The sequence below is a fragment of the Lithobates pipiens genome, unplaced genomic scaffold (assembly GCF_037356315.1).
Source record: "Lithobates pipiens isolate NorthernLeopardFrog02 unplaced genomic scaffold, aLitPip1_a1.2 Scaffold_25, whole genome shotgun sequence".
Classification (NCBI taxonomy): Eukaryota; Metazoa; Chordata; class Amphibia; order Anura; family Ranidae; genus Lithobates; species Lithobates pipiens.
The window spans coordinates 243,211,864-243,234,316 of NW_027507787.1; the positions used below are offsets into that span (position 1 = coordinate 243,211,864).

Below are 22,453 nucleotides of genomic sequence, written 5' to 3' on the forward strand. Positions count from 1 at the left end.
GATACGCCCTTCTTTTTTTCTCATGGTAGATACGCTCTTTGTTTTTCTCATGGTAGATGCGCCCTTCGTTTTTTTTCTCATGGTAGATACGCCTTTCTTTTTTTCTCATGGTAGATACGCCCTTCTTTTTTTCTCATGGTAGATACGCTCTTTGTTTTTCTCATGGTAGATACGCCCTTTGTTTTTCTCATGGTGGATACGCTCTTTGTTTTTCTCATGGTAGATACGCCCTTTGTTTTTCTCATGGTAGATACGCTCTTTGTTTTTCTCATGGTAGATACGCCCTTTGTTTTTCTCATGGTGGATACGCTCTTTGTTTTTCTCATGGTAGATACGCCCTTTGTTTTTCTCATGGTAGATACGCTCTTTGTCTTTCTCATGGTAGATGCGCCCTTCGTTTTTTTTCATGGTAGATACGCCCTTTGTTTTTCTCGCGGTAGATATACCCTTTGTTTTTCTCGCGGTAGATATACCCTTTGTTTTTCTCGTGGTAGATGTGCCCTTGGTTTTTCATGGTAGATACGCTCTTCGTTTTTCTCGCGGTGGATAATCCCTTTGTTTTTCTCGCGGTGGATAATCCCTTTGTTTTTCTCGCGGTGGATACGCCCTTTGTTTTTTTCATGGTAGATACGCCCTTTGTTTTTCTCATGGTAGATACGCCCTTTGTTTTTTTCATGGTAGATACGCTCTTTGTTTTTCTCATGGTAGATACGCTCTTTGTTTTTTTCATGGTAGATACGCTCTTTGTTTTTCTCATTTCTTGTTCTTGGGTTTAGTTATCCTTCAATGTAGATGTGTCGGATACGATCGATACATAGTAAACAATTTCCGGCATAGCCAAGTAATGTCTTTTGCACATGAAGAATGTTCATCACCTCCTCGCTGACATTTGACTGGCAGGAAAAACCGCGAGGGACGGCAAATAATCAGAGGAGAAGTCGTATTATGGGATGTACGGGAGTTCCAGGCATTCTGCTCCTATCTCCACTCATCTGTGCCTCAAGGCGCATAGCAACCAATGTATCATCTCCGCCAACACCGAGGTGCAGATAATCCCAGCACTCCGCTCTCCACCTCTACACAATGACAAGCACGCCTGTGTTTAACCACTTGCCTACCGGGGGTGGGGGGGGGGGGATTTTTTCATTTTCTTTGCACAAAGTCTGCATTTTTTTTTTATGCTAGAAATTACTGCAAACCCACCAAAAAATTCATATTTTCTGAAATCAGAGACCCTGGAGAATGAAATGGCGGTAGTTGCAATTTATGCCGCAATGTTCACAGCTGTTTATCAAAAGCATATTTTTTTATAAATACAGTAAATATATAATACTATGAAATATAATACACTAACATTTATTTTAATGCAAAAAAACACACAATATTATACCCATTTTTTTTTTTTTTTTATAAAAAGATTGGGTTGCGTGGAGTAAATAGATTTCAAACTCGTCGAGCCTTAAATGTCCGTTCACATCTCGGCGTATCGGGCGACAATCGCGGGCAATGACACTATGAGACTACACAATCACTACAAGACACCATGAGACTACACGATCAATGTGCATCTTATGAAGGATACCATGAGACTACACGATCAATGTACATCATATGAATGACACCATGAGACTACACGATCAATGTACATCTTATAAATGATACCATGAGACTACACGATCAATGTACATCTTATAAATGATACCATGAGACTACACGATCAATGTACATCTTATAAATGATACCATGAGACTACACGATCAATGTACATCTTATAAATGATACCATGAGACTACACGATCAATGTACATCTTATGAATGACATCATGAGACTACACAATCAATGTACATCTTATGAATGACATCATGAGACTACACGATCACTACAAGACACCATGAGACTACACGATCAATGTACATCTTATGAAGGATACCATGAGACTACACAATCAATGTATATTTTATGAATGACACCATGAGACTACACGATCAATGTATATTTTATGAATGACACCATGAGACTACGCGATCAATGTGCATCTTATGAAGGACACCATGAGACTACACAATCAATGTACATCTTATGAATGACATCATGAGACTACACGATCAATGTATATTTTATGAATGACACCATGAGACTACACGATCAATGTGCATCTTATGAATAATACTATGAGACTACACGATCAATGTGCATCTTATGAATAATGCTATGAGACTACACGATCAATGTGCATCTTATGAATGACATCATGAGACTACACGATCAATGTACATCATATGAATGACACCATGAGACTACACGATCAATGTACATCTTATGAATAATACTATGAGACTACACGATCAATGTACATCTCATCATTGACACCATGAGACTACACAATCACTACATGACACCATGAAACTACACGATCAATGTACATCTTATCATTGACACCATGAGACTACATGATCAATGTACATCTTATAAATGATACCATGAGACTACACGATCAATGTACATCTTATGAAAGACATCATGAGACTACACGATCAATGTACATCTTATGAATGACACTATGAGACTACACGATCAATGTACAGCTTATGAATAATACCATGAGACTACACGATCAATGTACATCTTATGAATAATACTATGAGACTACATGATCAATGTACATCTCATCATTGACACCATGAGACTACACAATCACTACATGACACCATGAGACTACACGATCAATGTACATCTTATCATTGACACCATGAGACTACATGATCAATGTACATCTTATAAATGATACCATGAGACTACACGATCAATGTACATCTTATGAATGACATCATGAGACTACACGATCAATGTACATCTTATGAATGACACTATGAGACTACACGATCAATGTACAGCTTATGAATAATACCATGAGACTACACGATCAATGTACATCTTATGAATGACACTATGAGACTACACGATCAATGTACAGCTTATGAATAATACCATGAGACTACACGATCAATGTACATCTTATGAATGACACTATGAGACTACACGATCAATGTACAGCTTATGAATAATACCATGAGACTACACGATCAATGTGCATCTTATGAATAATACCATGAGACTACACGATCAACGTACCTCTTATGAAGGATACCATGAGACTACACGATCAATGTACATCTTATGAAGGATACCATGAGACTACACGATCAACGTACCTCTTATGAAGGATACCATGAGACTACACGATCAATGTACATCTTATGAAGGATACCATGAGACTACACGATCAACGTACCTCTTATGAAGGATACCATGAGACTACACGATCAATGTACATCTTATGAAGGATACCATGAGACTACATGATCAACGTACCTCTTATGAAGGATGCCATGAGACTACACGATCAATGTACATCTCATCATGGACACCATGAGACTACACAATCACTACATGACACCGTGAGACTACACGATCAATGTACATCTTATGAATGACACCATGGGACTACACGATCAATGTACCTCTTATGAAGGATACCATGTGACTACACGACCAATGTGCATCTCATCATTGACACCATGAGACTACACAATCACTACATGACACCATCAGACTACACGATCAATGTACATCTTATGAATGACATTATGAGACTACACGACCAATGTGCATCTTATGAATAATACTATGAGACTTCATGATCAATGTACATCTTATGAAGGATACCATGAGACTACACGATCAATGTACATCTCATCATTGACACCATGAGACTACACAATCACTACATGACACCATCAGACTACACGACCAATGTGCATCTTATGAATGACATCATGAGACTACACGATCAATGTACATCTTATGAATGACATTATGAGACTACACGATCAATGTGCATCTTATGAATGACATTATGAGACTACACGATCAATGTGCATGTTATGAATGACATCATGAGACTACACGATCAATGTACATCTTATGAATGACATTATGAGACTACACGATCAATGTGCATCTTATGAATGACATTATGAGACTACACAATCAATGTGCATGTTATGAATGACATCATGAGACTACACGATCAATGTACATCTTATGAATAATACTATGAGACTTCATGATCAATGTGCATCTTATGAAGGATACCATGAGACTACACGATCAATGTACATCTCATCATTGACACCATGAGACTACACAATCACTACATGACACCGTGAGACTACACGATCAATGTACATCTTATGAAGGATACCATGAGACTACACAATCACTACATGACACCATGGGACTACACGATCAATGTACATCTTATGAATGACACCATCAGACTACACGACCAATGTGCATCTTATGAATGACATCATGAGACTACACGATCAATGTACATCTTATGAATGACATTATGAGACTACACGATCAATGTGCATCTTATGAATGACATTATGAGACTACACGATCAATGTGCATGTTATGAATGACATCATGAGACTACACGATCAATGTACATCTTATGAATGACATTATGAGACTACACGATCAATGTGCATCTTATGAATGACATTATGAGACTACACAATCAATGTGCATGTTATGAATGACATCATGAGACTACACGATCAATGTACATCTTATGAATAATACTATGAGACTTCATGATCAATGTGCATCTTATGAAGGATACCATGAGACTACACGATCAATGTACATCTCATCATTGACACCATGAGACTACACAATCACTACATGACACCGTGAGACTACACGATCAATGTACATCTTATGAAGGATACCATGAGACTACACAATCACTACATGACACCATGGGACTACACGATCAATGTTAACCTTAAAAAAAATTTACCTTTCAATTTATCGTTCGGCAGAAAATTTTCAAAACTTGTCCTTCATTTTTTTAGGCTCAAAAACGTCCCAAAGATGATGGATTTTGCGCCCATTAACTGGCCAAAAAAACAAAAAAAAAACAAAGGAACTGACTCCAAAGGACAAAATTTCGGCCGATTTTTCATATATTGTGTGGCCAGCATAAACCTTACAACCTTTACTAACTAGGGGGCGCTACACTTCCTACCTATAAAATATCGATCGCGTTTGAGTTACAACTTTCCTCCTTTTCTTCCAATGTCATTAGAGACGCACTGATACCGTTATTTATTTCATTTTATTTTGTGGCACCTATACTTTGTTTTTTTTTTTAGTACTCGCCGATACCAATTACCTCCCGCAACTCTTCTGTTTATGTTTTATATATGATATAAATGATATATATAATATTTTTATTTTTATTTTTATTTTATTTTTAATTGTGCGCTTTTTTATTATAAAATGTGTAAATATATGTTAAAGGTTTAAAAATATTAACAAACAAAGCAAATAAATTTTTTTTTTTAATTATTGTTTATAAAAATAAAAGAAATATCAGCAGGGAAATAATAATTAAATGGAGAAGAATACGGAGTTAATTAAGGGTAATAATGGGGTTAAACAAAGGAACATTTAATAAAAAAATTTCATTTTTTTGTTCTCACTTGACAAGTTGCTTTAAACTAACTTCCATGTGCAGATCAAAGTTAATCCCTCTGATCTGTAGATGAAGAAAACCAGTAAGATACAAAAAAGAAACAACGTTTCTTTTTATCTTTCAGCTGAGCAATGTTGTTGATAAACATTGCTGGCTGCTTTTTTTTTTTTTTTTTTGACAGCTCCAGTTGCTGGGACTTAGTTTACACTTCAGCTGTCTACAGAGAAACCCCACTGACAGCTGAACGAGTCATCGGTTGGCACTGATGCCAATAGCGGCATCGGTACCAGTGTACCCCTAATTGTCGTAGGTCGTACAGCTAGTCTCAGGTATAGTCATGCAGGACACAGCACTGCTGTGCAGGTATCATATGCAGTCAGTGATCGGTGTTTGCTCATTTTCGTGTTTTGTTCAGTAGCTCGGTGGTCATTGTGGTCATGCAGTATCGGGCTCTCGCCCTCAGTCTTCTGGGCTTGTGTGGCCTTCCCTGTGCTTTGGTTTCCACTCACAGTCCAAAGCCGCACTACTAGAGGCTGTGCTATGGAGGGTTGTCACCTTTTCCTAAAGCCAAACCTGAATGCTTTAGTGGCACACAACAATTGTTTGTAGTATGCAAAACAAATTAAAAACAAAAGTGACAGCCCTAGGTGTCTCCATCAGAGTCACCCTTACATCAGGTGCCACATCAGAGCGTCCCTTACATCAGGTGCCCCCATCAGAGTACCCCTTACATCAGGTGCCCCCATCAGAGTCCCCCTTACATCAGGTGCCCCCATCAGAGTCCCCCTTACATCAGGTGCTACATCAGAGTCCTCTTACATCATGTGCTCCATCAGAGCCACCCTTACATCATGTGCCCCATCAGAGCCCCCCTTACATCATGTGCCCCATCAGAGCCCCCCTTACAGCATGTGCCCCATCAGAGCCCCCCTTACATCAGGTGCCCCATCAGAGCCCCCCTTACATCAGGTGCCCCATCAGAGCCCCCCTTACATCAGCTGCCCCATCAGAGCCTCTCTTGCATTGGGTGCCCCATCAGAGCATCCTTACATCAAGTGCCCCATCAGAGTCTCCCTTACATCAGGTGCCCCATCAGAGCCTCCCTTACATCATGTGCCCCATTAGAGTCCCTCTTATATCAGATGCCCCATCAGAGCCCCCCTTACATCAGGTGCCCCCATCAGAGTCCCCCTTACATCAGATGCCCCCATCAGAGTCCCCCTTACATCAGGTGCCCCCATCAGAGTCCCCCTTACATTAGGTGCCCCATCAGAGTCCCCCTTACATTAGGTGCCCCCATCAGATTCCCCCTTAGATTAGGTGCACCCATCAGAGTCCCCCTTAGATTAGGTGCCCCCATCAGAGCCCCCCTTATATTAAGTGCCCCATCAGAGCCCCCTTACCTCAGGTGCCCCATGAGAGTCCACCTTACATCAGGTGCCCCATCAGAGTCCCCCTTACATCAGGTGCCCCATCAGAGTCCCCCTTACATCAGGTGCCCCCATCAGAGTCCCCCTTACATTAGGTGCCCCCATCAGATTCCCCCTTACATTAGGTGCCCCTATCAGATTCCCCCTTAGATTAGGTGCCCCCATCAGAGTCCCCCTTAGATTAGGTGCCCCCATCAGAGTCCCCCTTATATTAGGTGCCCCATCAGAGCCCCCTTACCTCAGGTGCCCCATTAGAGTCCACCTTACATCAGGTGCCCCATCAGAGTCCCCCTTACATCAGGTGCCCCATCAGAGTCCCCCTTACATCAGGTGCCCCATCAGAGTCCCCCTTACATTAGGTGCCCCCATCAGAGTCCCCCTTACATTAGGTGCCCCCATCAGAGTCCCCCTTACATTAGGTGCCCCCATCAGAGTCCCCCTTACATTAGGTGCCCCCATCAGATTCCCCCTTACATTAGGTACCCCCATCAGATTCCCCCTTAGATTAGGTGCCCCCATCAGAGTCCCCCTTACATTAGGTGCCCCCATCAGATTCCCCCTTACATTAGGTGCCCCCATCAGATTCCCCCTTAGATTAGGTGCCCCCATCAGAGTCCCCCTTAGATTAGGTGCCCCCATCAGAGTCCCCCTTATATTAGGTGCCCCATCAGAGCCCCCTTACCTCAGGTTCCCCATGAGAGTCCACCTTACATCAGGTGCCCCATCAGAGTCCCCCTTACATCAGGTGCCCCATCAGAGTCCCCCTTACATCAGGTGCCCCCATCAGAGTCCCCCTTACATTAGGTGCCCCCATCAGATTCCCCCTTACATTAGGTGCCCCTATCAGATTCCCCCTTAGATTAGGTGCCCCCATCAGAGTCCCCCTTAGATTAGGTGCCCCCATCAGAGTCCCCCTTATATTAGGTGCCCCATCAGAGCCCCCTTACCTCAGGTTCCCCATGAGAGTCCACCTTACATCAGGTGCCCCATCAGAGTCCCCCTTACATCAGGTGCCCCATCAGAGTCCCCCTTACATCAGATGCCCCATCAGAGTCCCCCTTACATCAGGTGCCCCCATCAGAATCCCCCTTACATCAGGTGCCCCATCAGAGTCCCCCTTACATCAGGTGCCCCCATCAGAGTCCCCCTTACATCAGGTGCCCCCATCACAGCCCTCCCTTGCCCTCTATCACCTCCTGCAAGCTGGAGGGAGGAAAACACCCAATTATCTCTCCAGCTATCTTAGGGAGCCACAGTCCGGTCTGAATCATGTGCCCAGTTTTCAGGTACATGGCACATGATTCAAAACCTGGACTGTCTGGGTGAATCCCGGACAGGTGGCAACCCTATTCCAATGGTGGGGTGGTCCAAGAGACGACTCCACTGTGTGGCTGTGCTACTATTATATGGTCCTCAGCACAGGGCTGGCCCTTGGGACCCGGCCTACAACCACAGAGTAGCAAGGCCTTGCAAGTATACTGGAGCGGCTCCCTTTCTGGCCTTTGGGTGTAACCTACCAGAAGATGAGTGCCTATAAGAGCTGGTGGGAGGGCTAGTGCTCTGTACAGCCTCCCCTGAATTGTCTTGGGACTAGGACAGTGATGGCGAACCTTGGCACCCCAGATGTTTTGGAACTACATTTCCCATGATGCTCATGCACTCTGCAGTGTAGTGGAGCATCATGGGAAATGTAGTTTCAAAACATCAGGAGTGCCAAGGTTTGCCATCACTGGACTAGGATGTCATCGGCTGGAAATGGGGGTGCTATTCCACATGTTAATGGGGGGGGGGGGGGCAGAAAAAAGAGATGGTCGAGCTGCAGTTTTATTTCCCTTTTAAGCTGAAATGGTAGCTAGACAGGGTTTTGCACGTGCATTGTGGGCACAATTTACACCCCATGTTACATTTAGTGGGCAGTACTGGATTCGGGCAAAATTTAGACCCCATGTCACATTTAATGGGCAGTTGTGGTGTGGGCTTTTTAGGGGTAAAACGGGTGATAAGGAGGTGACATATCATCTCCCATTTGCTTGTCAACCACAGCAGATCACTTTTCAGAGGGGCAATAAGGGCTGGCGCCTGGCGCAAGTGTGAATGAGCTCTAAATGTAAATGGCTGAGCGGTCCATATAAAGCTCAACAGAATATATCTGTGATGGATCTCGGATACCCCCTATGGGAACCTCCGCCACACCCGTGTCTCCTGTCCCCCAAACGCCCCGCAGCCTGCAGACTCGCCATAACCAGCCCTTAACCCTTCTGGGTTCTGTCACAATATCAGTGCTGGAACCAATTATGGTGAACGGGGGGGCCGTTAGCGATTATCTAATCTAGTGGGGTTCCCTGCCATTAGCTGTAGGAGGAAGAAGCCCTATTGAAAGCAATGGGAGGCCGGCGGAACCCGCAGCTATTCACGGGCGCTCACATGTAATTGCTCAAGCTGCGATTACCTTCCAATCATTGGTCCTGGACATAGACAGCCTCCGTCCATGGCTGATCATTCACAGCTAAAGGCGACCTTTTGTATGTCTGCCACAAATAACAGTTTCTGCAGAGGGCTCACACTGTACATCTACAACAAGAGCTCATCGGGGGGTCGCAGGGGTCGCCATTGAGACCCGGGCCCGTGTGGCACCCCTGTATGCCTGCATAGGAGGTCGGCGGGGGGGGGGGGGGCGCAGCATATAGAGGAGCCAATCCCTCCATGTACCAGTGTGGCCTCATCGGTGCCCATCAGTGCAGCCTCATCAGTGCCCACCAGTGCAGCCTCATCAGTGCCCATCAGTACAGCCTCATCACTGCCACCAATCAGTGCCAACTCATCAGTGCCCATCACTTCCGCCTCATCAGTGCAGCTTCACCAGTGCCCATCAGTGTCTTCTTATCAGTGCCTCATCATCATCAGTGTCGCCTCATCAGGGCCCATCAGTGAAGCCTCATCAGGGCCCATCAGTGCAGCCTCATCAGTGCCCATCAGGGTAGCTTCATCAGTGTCCATCAGTGTCGCATAATCAGTGCCCATCACTGCCGCCCATCAGCGCCCATCAGTGTTTTTTTATCATTGCCTCCTCATCAGTTCCCATCAGTGCAGCCTCATCAGTGCCCATCAGTGCAGACTCATCATTGCCCATCAGTGTTGCCTCATCATTGCCCATCAGTGTTGCATCATCAGTGCCCATCAGTGTCACCTCATCAGTGCCCATCATTCTAGCCTCATCAGTGCCCATCAGTGCAGCTTGAATGAATGAATGAATGAAATACTTGTATAGCGCACAATGCGAACTGAATCGCCTCTAGGCCTCTAGGAGCTTCATCAGTGCCCATCAGTGCAGCCTCATCATTGCCCATCAGTGTTGCCTCATCAGTGCCCATCTGTATTTCCTCATTAGTGCCCATCAGTGCAGCTTCATCAGTACCCATCAGTGCAGCCTCATCAGTGCCCATCCATGTTGCCTCATCAAAGCCCATCACTGCAGCCTCATCAGTGACCATCAGTGCAGCTCCATCAGTGCCCATCAGGGCAGGCTCATCATTGCCCATCAGTGTTGCCTCATCATTGCCCATCAGTGTCGCATCATCAGTGCCCATCAGTGTCACCTCATCAGTGCCCATCAGTGTCGCCTCATCAGTGCCCATCATTGCAGCCTTATCAGTGGCCATCAGTGCAGCCTCATCAGTGCCCATCAGTGCAGCCTCATCAGTGCTCATCAGTGCAGCCTCATCAGTGCTCATCAGGGTAGCTTCATCAGTGCCCATCAGTGTCGCATAATCAGTGCCCATCACTGCCGCCCATCAGTGTCTTTTTATCATTTCCTCCTCATCAGTTCCCATCAGTGCAGCCTCATCAGTGCCCATCAGTGCAGACTCATCATTGCCCATCAGTGTTGCCTCATCATTGCCCATCAGTGTTGCATCATCAGTGCCCATCAGTGTCAACTCATCAGTGCCCATCATTCTAGCCTCATCAGTGTCCATCAGTGCAGCTTCATCAGTGCCCATCAGTGCAGCCTCATCATTGCCCATCAATGTTGCCTCATCAGTGCCCATCTGTATTTCCTCATCAGTGCCCATCAGTGCAGCTTCATCAGTACCCATCAGTGCAGACTCATCAGTGCCCATCCATGTTGCCTCATCAAAGCCCATCATTGCAGCCTCATCAGTGACCATCAGTGCAGCTCCATCAGTGCCCATCAGGGCAGACTCATCATTGCCCATCAGTGTTGCCTCATCATTGGCCATCAGTGTCGCATCATCAGTGCCCATCAGTGTCGCCTCATCAGTGCCCATCATTGCAGCCTTATCAGTGGCCATCAGTGTCGCCTTATCAGTGCCCATCACTGCCGCCCATCAGTACCCATCAGTGCCTTTTTATCAGTGCCTCCTCATCAGTGCCCATGAGTGCAGCCTATCAGTGTCTGTCAGTGAAGAAGATAAATTAAATATTTTCTAAATTTTATAACAGAAATAAAGAAAAATGTTTTTCTTTTGTTTGAAAATTTTCGATTTTTTTTCACCAAAAGAAAGCTCTATCTCTCTCCAAAAATGGTAAAATTTGGAACGGGTACAAAAAATATTTTCTATCAAGCAAACCGAGACTTGCACTAAGTCCTCATTCTCACCAGTGCGACAAGTCGCACCCTGTTGTCGGCAACGGAACCGTTCAAACCGGTGTGACTCCCCCGACTTTGTGGTGCCGCACTGATTTAAAAAAAAAAAAAAAAAGTCGCCCCTGCACTACTTTTTTGGCGATTTCAGGTGCGACTTGCATGATGCCGGCCAAGTCGCACTGACGTGCGGCTTTGGAAAAAACGTGCGATTTCAAGGGGTGTTGCGCAATTGCAAAAGCGGCATTCACCAGGGCTTAAGCCCTTGTACACACGGTCGGAGAATCTGTCGGAATGTGTCCTATCGGACCGTGTCGTCGGATAATCCGACTGTGTGTGGTCTGCATCGGACTGATTCTGTCGGAATATCCGTCGGACCCAATTTTCCAACTTGTTGGAAATATTTCCCGACCAACTGGGCCGGACGATCAAATTCCTACATCAAAGCTATTGGCTACTAGCCTGAACGTAGTCCCATCGTAACGAAATAACGTCATCACGTTCTGAACGATCGGATTTTTCGCCAACTTTGTCCGACTGTGTGTATGCAACAGTTTCGGACAAAATCCGACGGATTTGGTTGGCAAAATCTCCGACCGTGTGTACAGGGGCTAAGAATGATACAAAAGTATCAAAGTACCTATTAGGATCACCAGAAACAAAAGAAGAAAAAAAAAAACTTTTTCAACTTTTTTTTTTACTTTTCCCGGTTGAAGTCGCAGGGGTTAGCAGTAAGCGGGGGAGGGGGGAGCCGTATGATCTGGCACAGCTCTGGTCTCCTGAGGATACATGAAATAAACTGATCTGCGATAGGCGGTGGGAATGTGTGTGTGCCGCTGGGGCCTGTGCCATGCATTACGTGTAAATGACGGCTAATACATTCCGCCGGGCCGGCCTGCCGCGCCACCCGCGCCAATTCTTCTTGCAGCCGAAACCCGCAGCACAGATCTGCCATTTGTAGAACAAAATAAAAAAAATAGAGGCCGAGTCTTGTAAACGTTCCGCAGTCACACATTCATGATAGGTTGTTCTCTCTTACAGTGACCAAGATCTGCACTCAGTGCGAAATCGAGCAAAAATCCGAGACCATGCGGGTCCAGTACTGCGCCAGCGACTTCGGTAAGTCTCCTGATGTATGGCGTTCATTAGATTGTGTCATGCCGACCGGTAAATAAATGTACGATTTTGTTTAAAGAAAATTTTAAAAAAATAAAATGTACGTTCGCTTTTTGCGTTATTAATATAACAAAAACCCACGATGCGTTTTCCATCATAGCATGTATTTGCTATAACTTAGGATTAAGGAAATGCTCCCTCTAGTGGCCGTCTGGCTCACAAATAAGGAAGCTATTTTTTTTTTTTATACACATTAAAGCGGAGGGACACCCTAAAAAAAAAAAATAAATAAATAAAATACATTAATATTCTTAAAAAAAATATAAAAATTTAAAAAAAAAAAAACATTATTTTTTTACTTACCAGGAACCCCTGTTGCTAGGCAGTCTTCCTAATCTGCCTCTTCCTATTCCCACGGCACTGTTTCTTCAATTCTTCCTCCTCTTCGGTGAGTGGCCCCCGTTGCCTTCTGGGACCTGTGTTTGTGTCCCCCAGGGGGCCATTCCCAAAACGCCGCGCGGCCTCTCGCATACGCAGTAGGCAACGGGCAGTGAAGCCGCAAGGCTCCACTGCCTGTTTCCCTTAGTTAAGATGGAGGCGCCGGCAGCTGATCCGATGGACGGATCGGCCTCGGGGGACGGCCGACATCGCGGGATCGCTGGACAGGTAAGTGTCTTTAATAAAAGTCAGCAGCTACAGTGTTTGTAGCTGCTGACTTAAAAAAAAAAAAAAAAAAAAAGTCCGGAACGGCCCCTTTAATATATTTAATTAATATATTAATTTTAGGCCTGAAGATTAGCCGAACCCCCCCCCCCCCCCCCCCAAACAATGTAAACGTTTTCCGAAAGCAGAGACCCTGGAGAATAAAATAATGGTAGTTTCCAAATTTTTATTGGCTATTCCAATATTGTGATTGCAGGATTAGGAAATGCTCTCCCTCATGGATGCTATTTTTTTTTTTTGCACACGTTTCAAAAATCATTTTAGGCCTGAAGATTCGGTAAAACCTTCCCAAAAAACTTTTTTTTTCTTTTTTTTTTTTTTTTAAGCAGAGACCCTGGATAATAAAATAGTGGTAGTTCTATCTTTTTATTTATTTATTTTACAAACTATTTTTATTGGGTACAAAAAAGTGGTTAAAAAAAAAAAGCTTTTGTCATATGCCATAAAAAGTACAATGTGTAGTTCCATCTTTTATTTTTTTTTTTATCTGATATTCTATTATTGTCTCTCAGGATTTGGAAATGCTCCCTCTTAGTGGCCGTCCCTCTGCCACAAAGCAAGGAAGCTAATTTTTGCACATATGTTTAAAAATAATAATTTTAGGCTTGAAGACTAGTCGAAGCCCCCCCCAAACAATGTAAACGTTTTCCGAAAGCAGAGACCCTGGAGAATAAAATAATGGTCGTTTCCAGATTTTTATTGTGTGTTGAGTTATTTTGAGGAGACAGGAAATTTACACTGTTATACAAGCTGTACACTCACTACTTTACATTGTAGACAAGTGTCATTTCTTCAGTGTTGTCACATGAAAAGATTTACACAAATGTGAGGGGTGTACTTACTTTTGTGAGCTGCAGTATGTATATCATAGGCGTGCGCATGGGGTGCGCCAGGTGTGCCAGACCCCTGATATTTTCACCAAAGACCCCCAACGGGGGCTCCTAAAAAAAAATGTTTTCAATTATTGTAAAAAAAAATTAAAAATAAATTAATAAAAAAATAAAAGTGGAATAGTAAATATAGTACAATATATATATATATATATATATATATATATATATATATATATATATATATATATATATATATATATAATATATGTGTGTGTGTGTGTGTGTGCCAGACCCCTGATATTTCACCAAAGACCCCCAACGAGGGCTCCTAAAAAATTTTTTTTTAATTATTGTAAAAAAATGTAAAAATAAATTAATAAAAAAATAAAAGTGGAATAGTAAATATAGTACACTATATATATATATATATATATATATATATATATATATATATATATATATATATATATAATATATATGTGTGTGTGTGTGCCAGACCCCTGATATTTCACCAAAGCCCCCCAACAGGGCTCCTAAAAAAAAAAATGTAAAATGATTTAATTAAAAAAAAAAAAAATTGTAATAGTAAAAGTATTAATAAAAAAAAAAAAATTTAATAAATTACTCACGTCAATCTCTGCCATACTGAGGCTGTCCAATAAAATTGTAATAGTAAAAGTATTAATAAAAAAATGTCAAAATAAAATAAACTACTCACACCAATCACTGCCATACTGACGCTGCCCACTTCCATATGTACATACACAGATTGAGCTTTGGCATAGGCATCGTATACCTATAATATATATGTGTGCTGGACCCCCTGATATTTCACCAAAGCCCCCCAATGGGGCTCCTAAAAAAAAAATTATTGTTGTATTAAAAAAAAAAAATTGTAATAGTAAAAATATTAATAAAAAAAATAAAAAAAAATAAAAATACTCACACCAATCTCTTTGAGCTTTGGGGTGCACACCCTAATCCAATAGGCTGCATACACCTATGATATATATGTGTGTCAGACCTCTTATATTTCACCAAAGCCCCCCCCCCCCCCAATGGGGCTCCTAAAAAAATAAAAAATAAAAAATGTAAAATAATTTAATTAAAAAAAAAAAAATTGTAATAGTAAAAGTATTAATAAAAAATAAATAAAATAAAATACTCACACCAATCGCTGCCATACTGACGCTGTCCACTTCCATATGTATATACACAGATTGAGCTTTGGGGTGCACACCCAAAATGCAATAGGCTGAATACACCTATGATATATATGTGTGCCGGACCCCTCATATTTCACCAAAGCCCCCAATGGGGATCCTAAAAAAAACATAATAAAAAAAAAAAAGATTATTGTATAAAAATGTAAAAAAATAAAAATTTAAATATAAAATTGTAATAGTGAAAATATTAATAAAAATAAATAAAAAAATAAAATAAAATACTCACACCAATCTCTGCCATACTGACGCTGTCCACTTCCATATGTACATACACAGATTGAGCTTTGGGGTGCACACCCTAATGCAATAGACATTGTACACTTATGATATATATGTGTGCTGGACCCCTGATATTTCACCAAAGCCCCCCAATGGGGCTCCTAAAAAAAATGATTATTGTATAAAAATTTAAAAAATTTTTATTGTAATAGTAAAAATATTAATAAAAAAAATAAAAATAAAAAAAAATACTCACACCAATCTCTTTGAGCTTTGGGGTGCACACCCTAATCCAATAGGCTGCATATACCTATGATATATATGTGTGCCAGACCCCTTATATTTCACCAAAGCCCCCCCCCCAACCCCCCAATGGGGCTCCTAAAAAAAATATATATATATTGTCAAAAAATGTAAAATAATTTAATTTAAAAAAATAAAATTGTAATAGTAAAAGTATTAATAAAAAATAAATAAAATAAAATACTCACACCAATCGCTGCCATACTGACGCTGTCCACTTCCATATGTACATACACAGATTGAGCTTTGGGGTGCACACCCAAAATGCAATAGGCTGAATACACCTATGATATATATGTGTGCCGGACCCCTCATATTTCACCAAAGCCCCCAATGGGGATCCTAAAAAAAACATAATAAAAAAAAAAAAAGATTATTGTATAAAAATGTAAAAAAATAAAAATTTAAATATAAAATTGTAATAGTGAAAATATTAATAAAAATAAATAAAAAAATAAAATAAAATACTTACACCAATCTCTGCCATACTGACGCTGTCCACTTCCATATGTACATACACAGATTGAGCTTTGGGGTGCACACCCTAATGCAATAGGCTGCATACACCTATGATATATATGTGTGCCAAACCCCTGATATCTCACCAAAGCACCCCCAATGGGGCTCCTAAAAAAAATAAAAAATAAAAATATTGTCAAAAAATGTAAAATAATTTAATAAAAAAAATAAAAAATTGTAATAGTAAAAGTATTAATAAAAAAAATAAATAAAATAAAATAAACTACTCACACCAATGTCTGCCCTACTGACACTGTCCACTTCCATATGTACATACACAGATTGAGCTTTGGGGTGCACACCCTAATGCAATAGGGCATCGTACACCTATGATATACACTGTGTATGTCATTTTTATATTATTTAGTTTATTTATTAAAATGCTTAACCTACGCAGTCTTCCCCGAAGGCCTCGGGTAAAAGACCTTAAGAAAACCAACAAACCAGCATAGCAAGATAGAGAATAAAAAGCCAAGGAGTCCGTCCATCACACCCCAATTAAAAATTAGGGGACTCCAGAAGCTTGTACAAGAAGTTTGGTTTTCAATTTCTTTCAAAATTTCAAAAAGTCATTCTCAAGTCTCAGTTTCAGAGACAAGGAGCTCCAAAATACAGCTCCTTGTACTTCACTCGTTCTCCCTCTGCATGTTTTCTTTCTAAATTTTGGAATCTTCAGTACGGCCAAGTTTACCGATCTCAAGGATGGGGTAGGCACATACCGTATTTTTCGCTCCATAAGACACACCTGACCATAAGACGTACCTAGGTTTTAGAGGTTGAAAATAAAGAAAAAAAAATATTCAGAACCAAATGGTGTACTAAAATATTTTCCAGTGCCCATGAAATGCAGAGTGACCATTACCTTACCTGATGTTATCTCAGTGGCCTGCCTATTCCTCCTGTCCTCGGTCCGTCCTCCTCCTCCTCGGCCATTGTTCCTGAGAGCCGGCTCCTGCCTTCGCCTCTTCCTCCGGCCACTCCTGTGAGAGTCACGGGCCCTGCGTTTCCCTGCCTCTATGGTGCCAGGCTCCCCGAGGGACAGCTGGCACTTCTCCCTCCTCCATCAGGCCACTATGCACTAGGTGGTTGGATACGGCTGGGTATTACCGGGTATTGCAGAGTATTGGCAGGGTATATCAGAGTATTGGCAGGGTATATCAGAGTATTGGCAGGTTATTAGCAGGGTATTGGCAGGGTATTGCAGGGTATGGCAGAGTATTGGCAGGGTATTGGCAGGGTATTGCAGGGTATTGCAGGGTATTGACAGGGTATTGGCAGGGTATTGCAGAGTATTGCAGAGTATTGCAGAGTATTGGCAGGGTATGGAGGGATGGCTGTGACTGCACTTGTCACAGAGCAGTGCTATGGGCACTACAGATGCAGCCCACAGCGCTGCTGCCATCTGATCTGAGGGTATGGCAGAGTGAGTATTGGCAGGGTATGGCAGAGTATTGGCAGTGTATGGCAGAGTATTGGCAGTGTATGGCAGAGTATTGGCAGGGTATTGCAGAGTATTGTCAGGGTATTGGCAGAGTATAGCAGCGCTATGGGCACTACAGATGCAGCCCACAGCGCTGCTGCCATCCGATCTGAGGGTATGGCAGCGTGAGTAGTGGCAGGGTATTGCAGAGTATTGGCAGGGTATTAGCAGGGTATTGGCAGGGTATTGCAGGGTATGGCAAGGTATTGCAGAGTATTGCAGACTATTGGCAGGGTATTGCAGAGTATTGGCAGAGTATTGGCAGGGTATTGGCAGAGTATTGGCAGGGTATTGGCAGAGTATTGGCAGAGTATTGGCAGAGTATTGGCAGGGTATTGGCAGAGTATTGCAGAGTATTGGCAGGGTATTGGCAGGGTATTGGCAGGGTGTTGCAGAGTATTGGCAGGGTATGGAGGGATGGCTGTGACTGCACTTGTCACAGAGCAGCGCTATGGGCACTACAGATGCAGCCCACAGCGCTGCTGCCATCTGATCCGAGGGTATGGCAGAGTGAGTATTGGCAGGGTATGGCAGAGTATTGGCAGTGTATGGCAGAGTATTGGCAGGGTATTGCAGAGTATTGTCAGGGTATTGGCAGAGTATAGCAGCGCTATGGGCACTACAGATGCAGCCCACAGCGCTGCTGCCATCCGATCTGAGGGTATGGCAGAGTGAGTAGTGGCAGGGTATTGCGGAGTATTGGCAGGGTATTGGCAGGGTATTGGCAGGGTACGGCAGAGTATTGGCAGGGTATGGCAGAGTATCGCAGAGTATTGGCAGGGTATGGCAGAGTATCGCAGAGTATTGGCAGGGTATGGAGGGATGGCTGTGACTGCTTGTCACAGAGCAGCGCTGTGGGCACTACAGTTGCAGCCCACAACACTGCTGCCATCCGATCTCTCCCCTCCACTGTACAGATCAGTACACAGAGGGGAGAGAGGAACCGGCGTCATCATGACAGCGGTTTGTTTACAAGTGATCACTCCGTCATTTGAGTGCTTGTCGTATATTCGCACCATAAGAAGCAGGCACATTTTCCCCCATATTTCTGGGGAAAAAATTATGTCTTATAGTCCTAAAAATACGGTACTTGACAAATTTTTCCTTCGGATACTCTGGGCCACGTCCATGCAATGCCTTATGGACAAAACATCCAGTTCTTTCATGGGGCAGCCAATGCGGGGCTCTAAGGGATGGAGTGATGTGGTCACGGCGACCAACACCCGTCAGATGCATTCTGCATCAACTGGAGCTTGTAGATGGTACAAGCAGGCCAACCCAAATACAGGGCATTGCAGTGGTCCAATCGCCTGCTGATAATGGCATTGACCAATGGCGATCTTATCAGAATCTGCGATATAGAGAGAAGTCGACCTCAGGGGGCTCAGGTAGAAGTGAGGTGAGCTCACCACCTGATTTACCGGAGGGCGCAAGTTCAACCTAGAGTCAAAGATGACACCCGGGTCCCTGACCCGAGTGGCCGGAATCGGGAGAGGTTTGAAAGATTCCGGCCAGAGTGGAAACGAGTTTGGAGTACGCCTGGTTACTGAAGATGACACATTCCGTTTTGGTGCCATTTAACTTTCGATTATTGTCACCCATCCAGGACTGGGTTTCCTCCAGGCAGGAGGCCAGCATCACCTGATCCTCCCCTTTCTTGGATAGTTTGAAGTAGATCTGGGTGTCGCCACCATAGACATGGAACGGGAGATTGTGACGGCGAATGACGTACCGCAGCGTAACAATGTATACATTTGCCCAGGACCTAGAGGACGCATTTTATTATGTGTTGGAATTCAACAGTTTTCCTTTCCTAATAAAATAAAATCAGGAGATATCAATTACCATTTACCACCAAATTAAATCCCAATTTTTTTCTGAACACCCCTCCCCCCGGTATGATCCCCTCCCCCGGTATAATCCCCCCAGGCACAATAGCTGTGATGATATGGACAGATTTACACATCAGCGTTGGGTTTGTTTTGGCCTTGGCCATGAAGGGGTTAAGTGGTTGAAGAATCTCATGTAGAAGGAAGGTGAACGATGGATCACCGTCTTATAAGTCCGCCCTGAAATAAATCACTGAGACGAGCCGCTCTGTGATTGGAGGGGGATCATCGGGGGTGTCACATTAAATCTTTCGGAGGAGTCGGCGGCGAGCCGCGAACGTCTTGTTTTTTGTGCTCCTCGAGGGCAGAATGTGACAGTTAGTAATGCGGTTCGTGTTGCAGCTCCACCGGCCCGGAGTCATGTGTGCGATCGATGATAAAAATCAACATACTTTCATTTCACCCGCCGACGTTTGCTGGAGGAACTTAAAGGAAAAAAAAAAAAAAAAAAAAGCGCGTTGTGCAGATGACCGTCTGGTTCCAATCGGAGGGTCTCGGACCGCCCTCCGGTGTACTAACAACGTGATCCAAAAAAAACGATATTTTATTGTCTCGAATCACCAAGTTGTGCCCCTCCAACAAATTCTGCCTTCAACCACCTTCATGGGACTGCCTGGAGGAGGAGAGAGATCGCTGTTCCTGATCACTAGGAACAGCAGATCTGTCTCTCCTCCCCTGTTCAGAACGGGGATCTGTCTGTTCACATTGACAGATCCCCGTTCTGGCTCTTTTTTCCCACGGGAGGCCGGCAGACATTGCGGCCCACCGGTCACACGCATCTACTCCCCGGCAGTGCGGCCTGTGCTATGGCTCTTAAAGGAGTCGGCGTACACCTACGGCGATTTGCGGGAACGAGCCGACCTGCCGCGGTATAATGACGCCGGCGGCAAGTGGTAAATACGAGTCTCGGATGCACCTGACTGGATGAATGATTATTAGCTTTTATTTTATTTTTTTTTACTTTACAGGTATTAGCAATTACATTTCATATATTTAATACTGATTTATATTAAAACTAAGCTTTTATTGTAAGTTTTTTAGTGAATTCAATCAGCATTCTATATCCAACCCCCATATTGTTTCGCAATAGGAGGGCATGGAGAAGGGAGGTCATTTACCACTTGGTATCAGCCCACATGCGTGACTCTATAGTCATGTAGACTGCTCAGATACAATGCAACCCGGAAAGTATTCACAGCGCTTCACTTTTTCCACGTTTTGTTATGTTTTTGTATTTGTAATTTTCCTCAAAAGTCTACAAACAATCCCCCATAATGGCAATGTGAAAGAAGTTTGTTTGAAATGTTTGCAAATTTATTAAAAATAAAAAAACAAAAAAAAATCCCACGTACATAAGTATCCCAGGCTCCTCCCATGTACATAAGTATCACAGGCTCCTCCCATGTACATAAGTATCAGAGACTCCTCCCATGTACATAAGTATCACAGACTCCTCCCATGTTCATAAGTATCACAGACTCCTCCCACGTTCATAAGTATCACAGGCTCCTCCTATGTACATAAATATCACAGGCTCCTCCCATGTACATAAGTATCACAGGCTCCTCCCATGTACATAAGTATCACAGGCTCCTCCCATGTACATAAGTATCACAGGCTCCTCCCATGTACATAAGTATCACAGGCTCCTCCCATGTACATAAGTATCACAGGCTCCTCCCACGTACATAAGTATCACAGGCTCCTCCCACGTACATAAGTATCACAGGCTCCTCCCACGTACATAAGTATCACAGGCTCCTCACACGTACATAAGTATCACAGGCTCCTCCCACGTACATAAGTATCACAGGCTCCTCACACATACATAAGTATCACAGGCTCCTCCCACGTACATAAGTATCACAGGCTCCTCCCACGTACATAAGTATCACAGGCTCCTCACACATACATAAGTATCACAGGCTCCTCCCACGTACATAAGTATCACCGGCTCCTCCCACGTACATAAGTATCACCGGCTCCTCCCACGTACATAAGTATCACAGGCTCCTCCCATGTACATAAGGATCACAGACTCCTCCCACGTACATAAGGATCACCGGCTCCTCCCACGTATATAATTATCACAGGCTCCTCCCATTTACATAAGCATCACAGGCTCCTCCCACGTACATAAGCATCACAGGCTCCTCCTATGTACATAAATATCACAGGCTCCTCCCACGTATATACAGTAAGTATCTCAGCCTTTGCCATGACACTCAGCACTGAGCTCAGGTCCCTCCTGTTTCCACTGATAATCCTTGAGATGTTTCTACAGCTTGATTGGAGTCCACCTGTGGTAATTTCAGCTGATTGGACATGATTTGGAAAGGCACGCCCCTCTCTATATAGAAGGTCCCACAGATAACAGTGCATGTCAGAGCACAATCCAAGCCATGAAGTCCAAGGAATTGTCTGTAGACCTCCGAGACAGGATTGTATGGAGGCACAGATTGGGGGAAGGGTACAGAAATATTTCTGCAGCATTGAAGGTCCCAATGAGCACAGTGGTCTCCATCATCCATACATGGAAGAAGTTTGGAACCACCAGGAC

At 43.4% G+C, this 22,453-nt stretch overlaps 1 protein-coding gene across 1 annotated transcript in view; it reads left to right on the forward strand.

Moving 5' to 3' along the window:
- SFRP5 (secreted frizzled related protein 5) overlaps positions 1 to 22,453 on the forward strand; it is a 186,540-nt gene that overhangs the window by 97,346 nt on the left and 66,741 nt on the right. Inside the window, exon 2 of the mRNA XM_077455718.1 lies at positions 12,627 to 12,704. Within this exon, the coding sequence (XP_077311844.1) occupies positions 12,627 to 12,704 (78 nt within the window). The remainder of the gene's footprint in view (positions 1 to 12,626; positions 12,705 to 22,453) is intronic.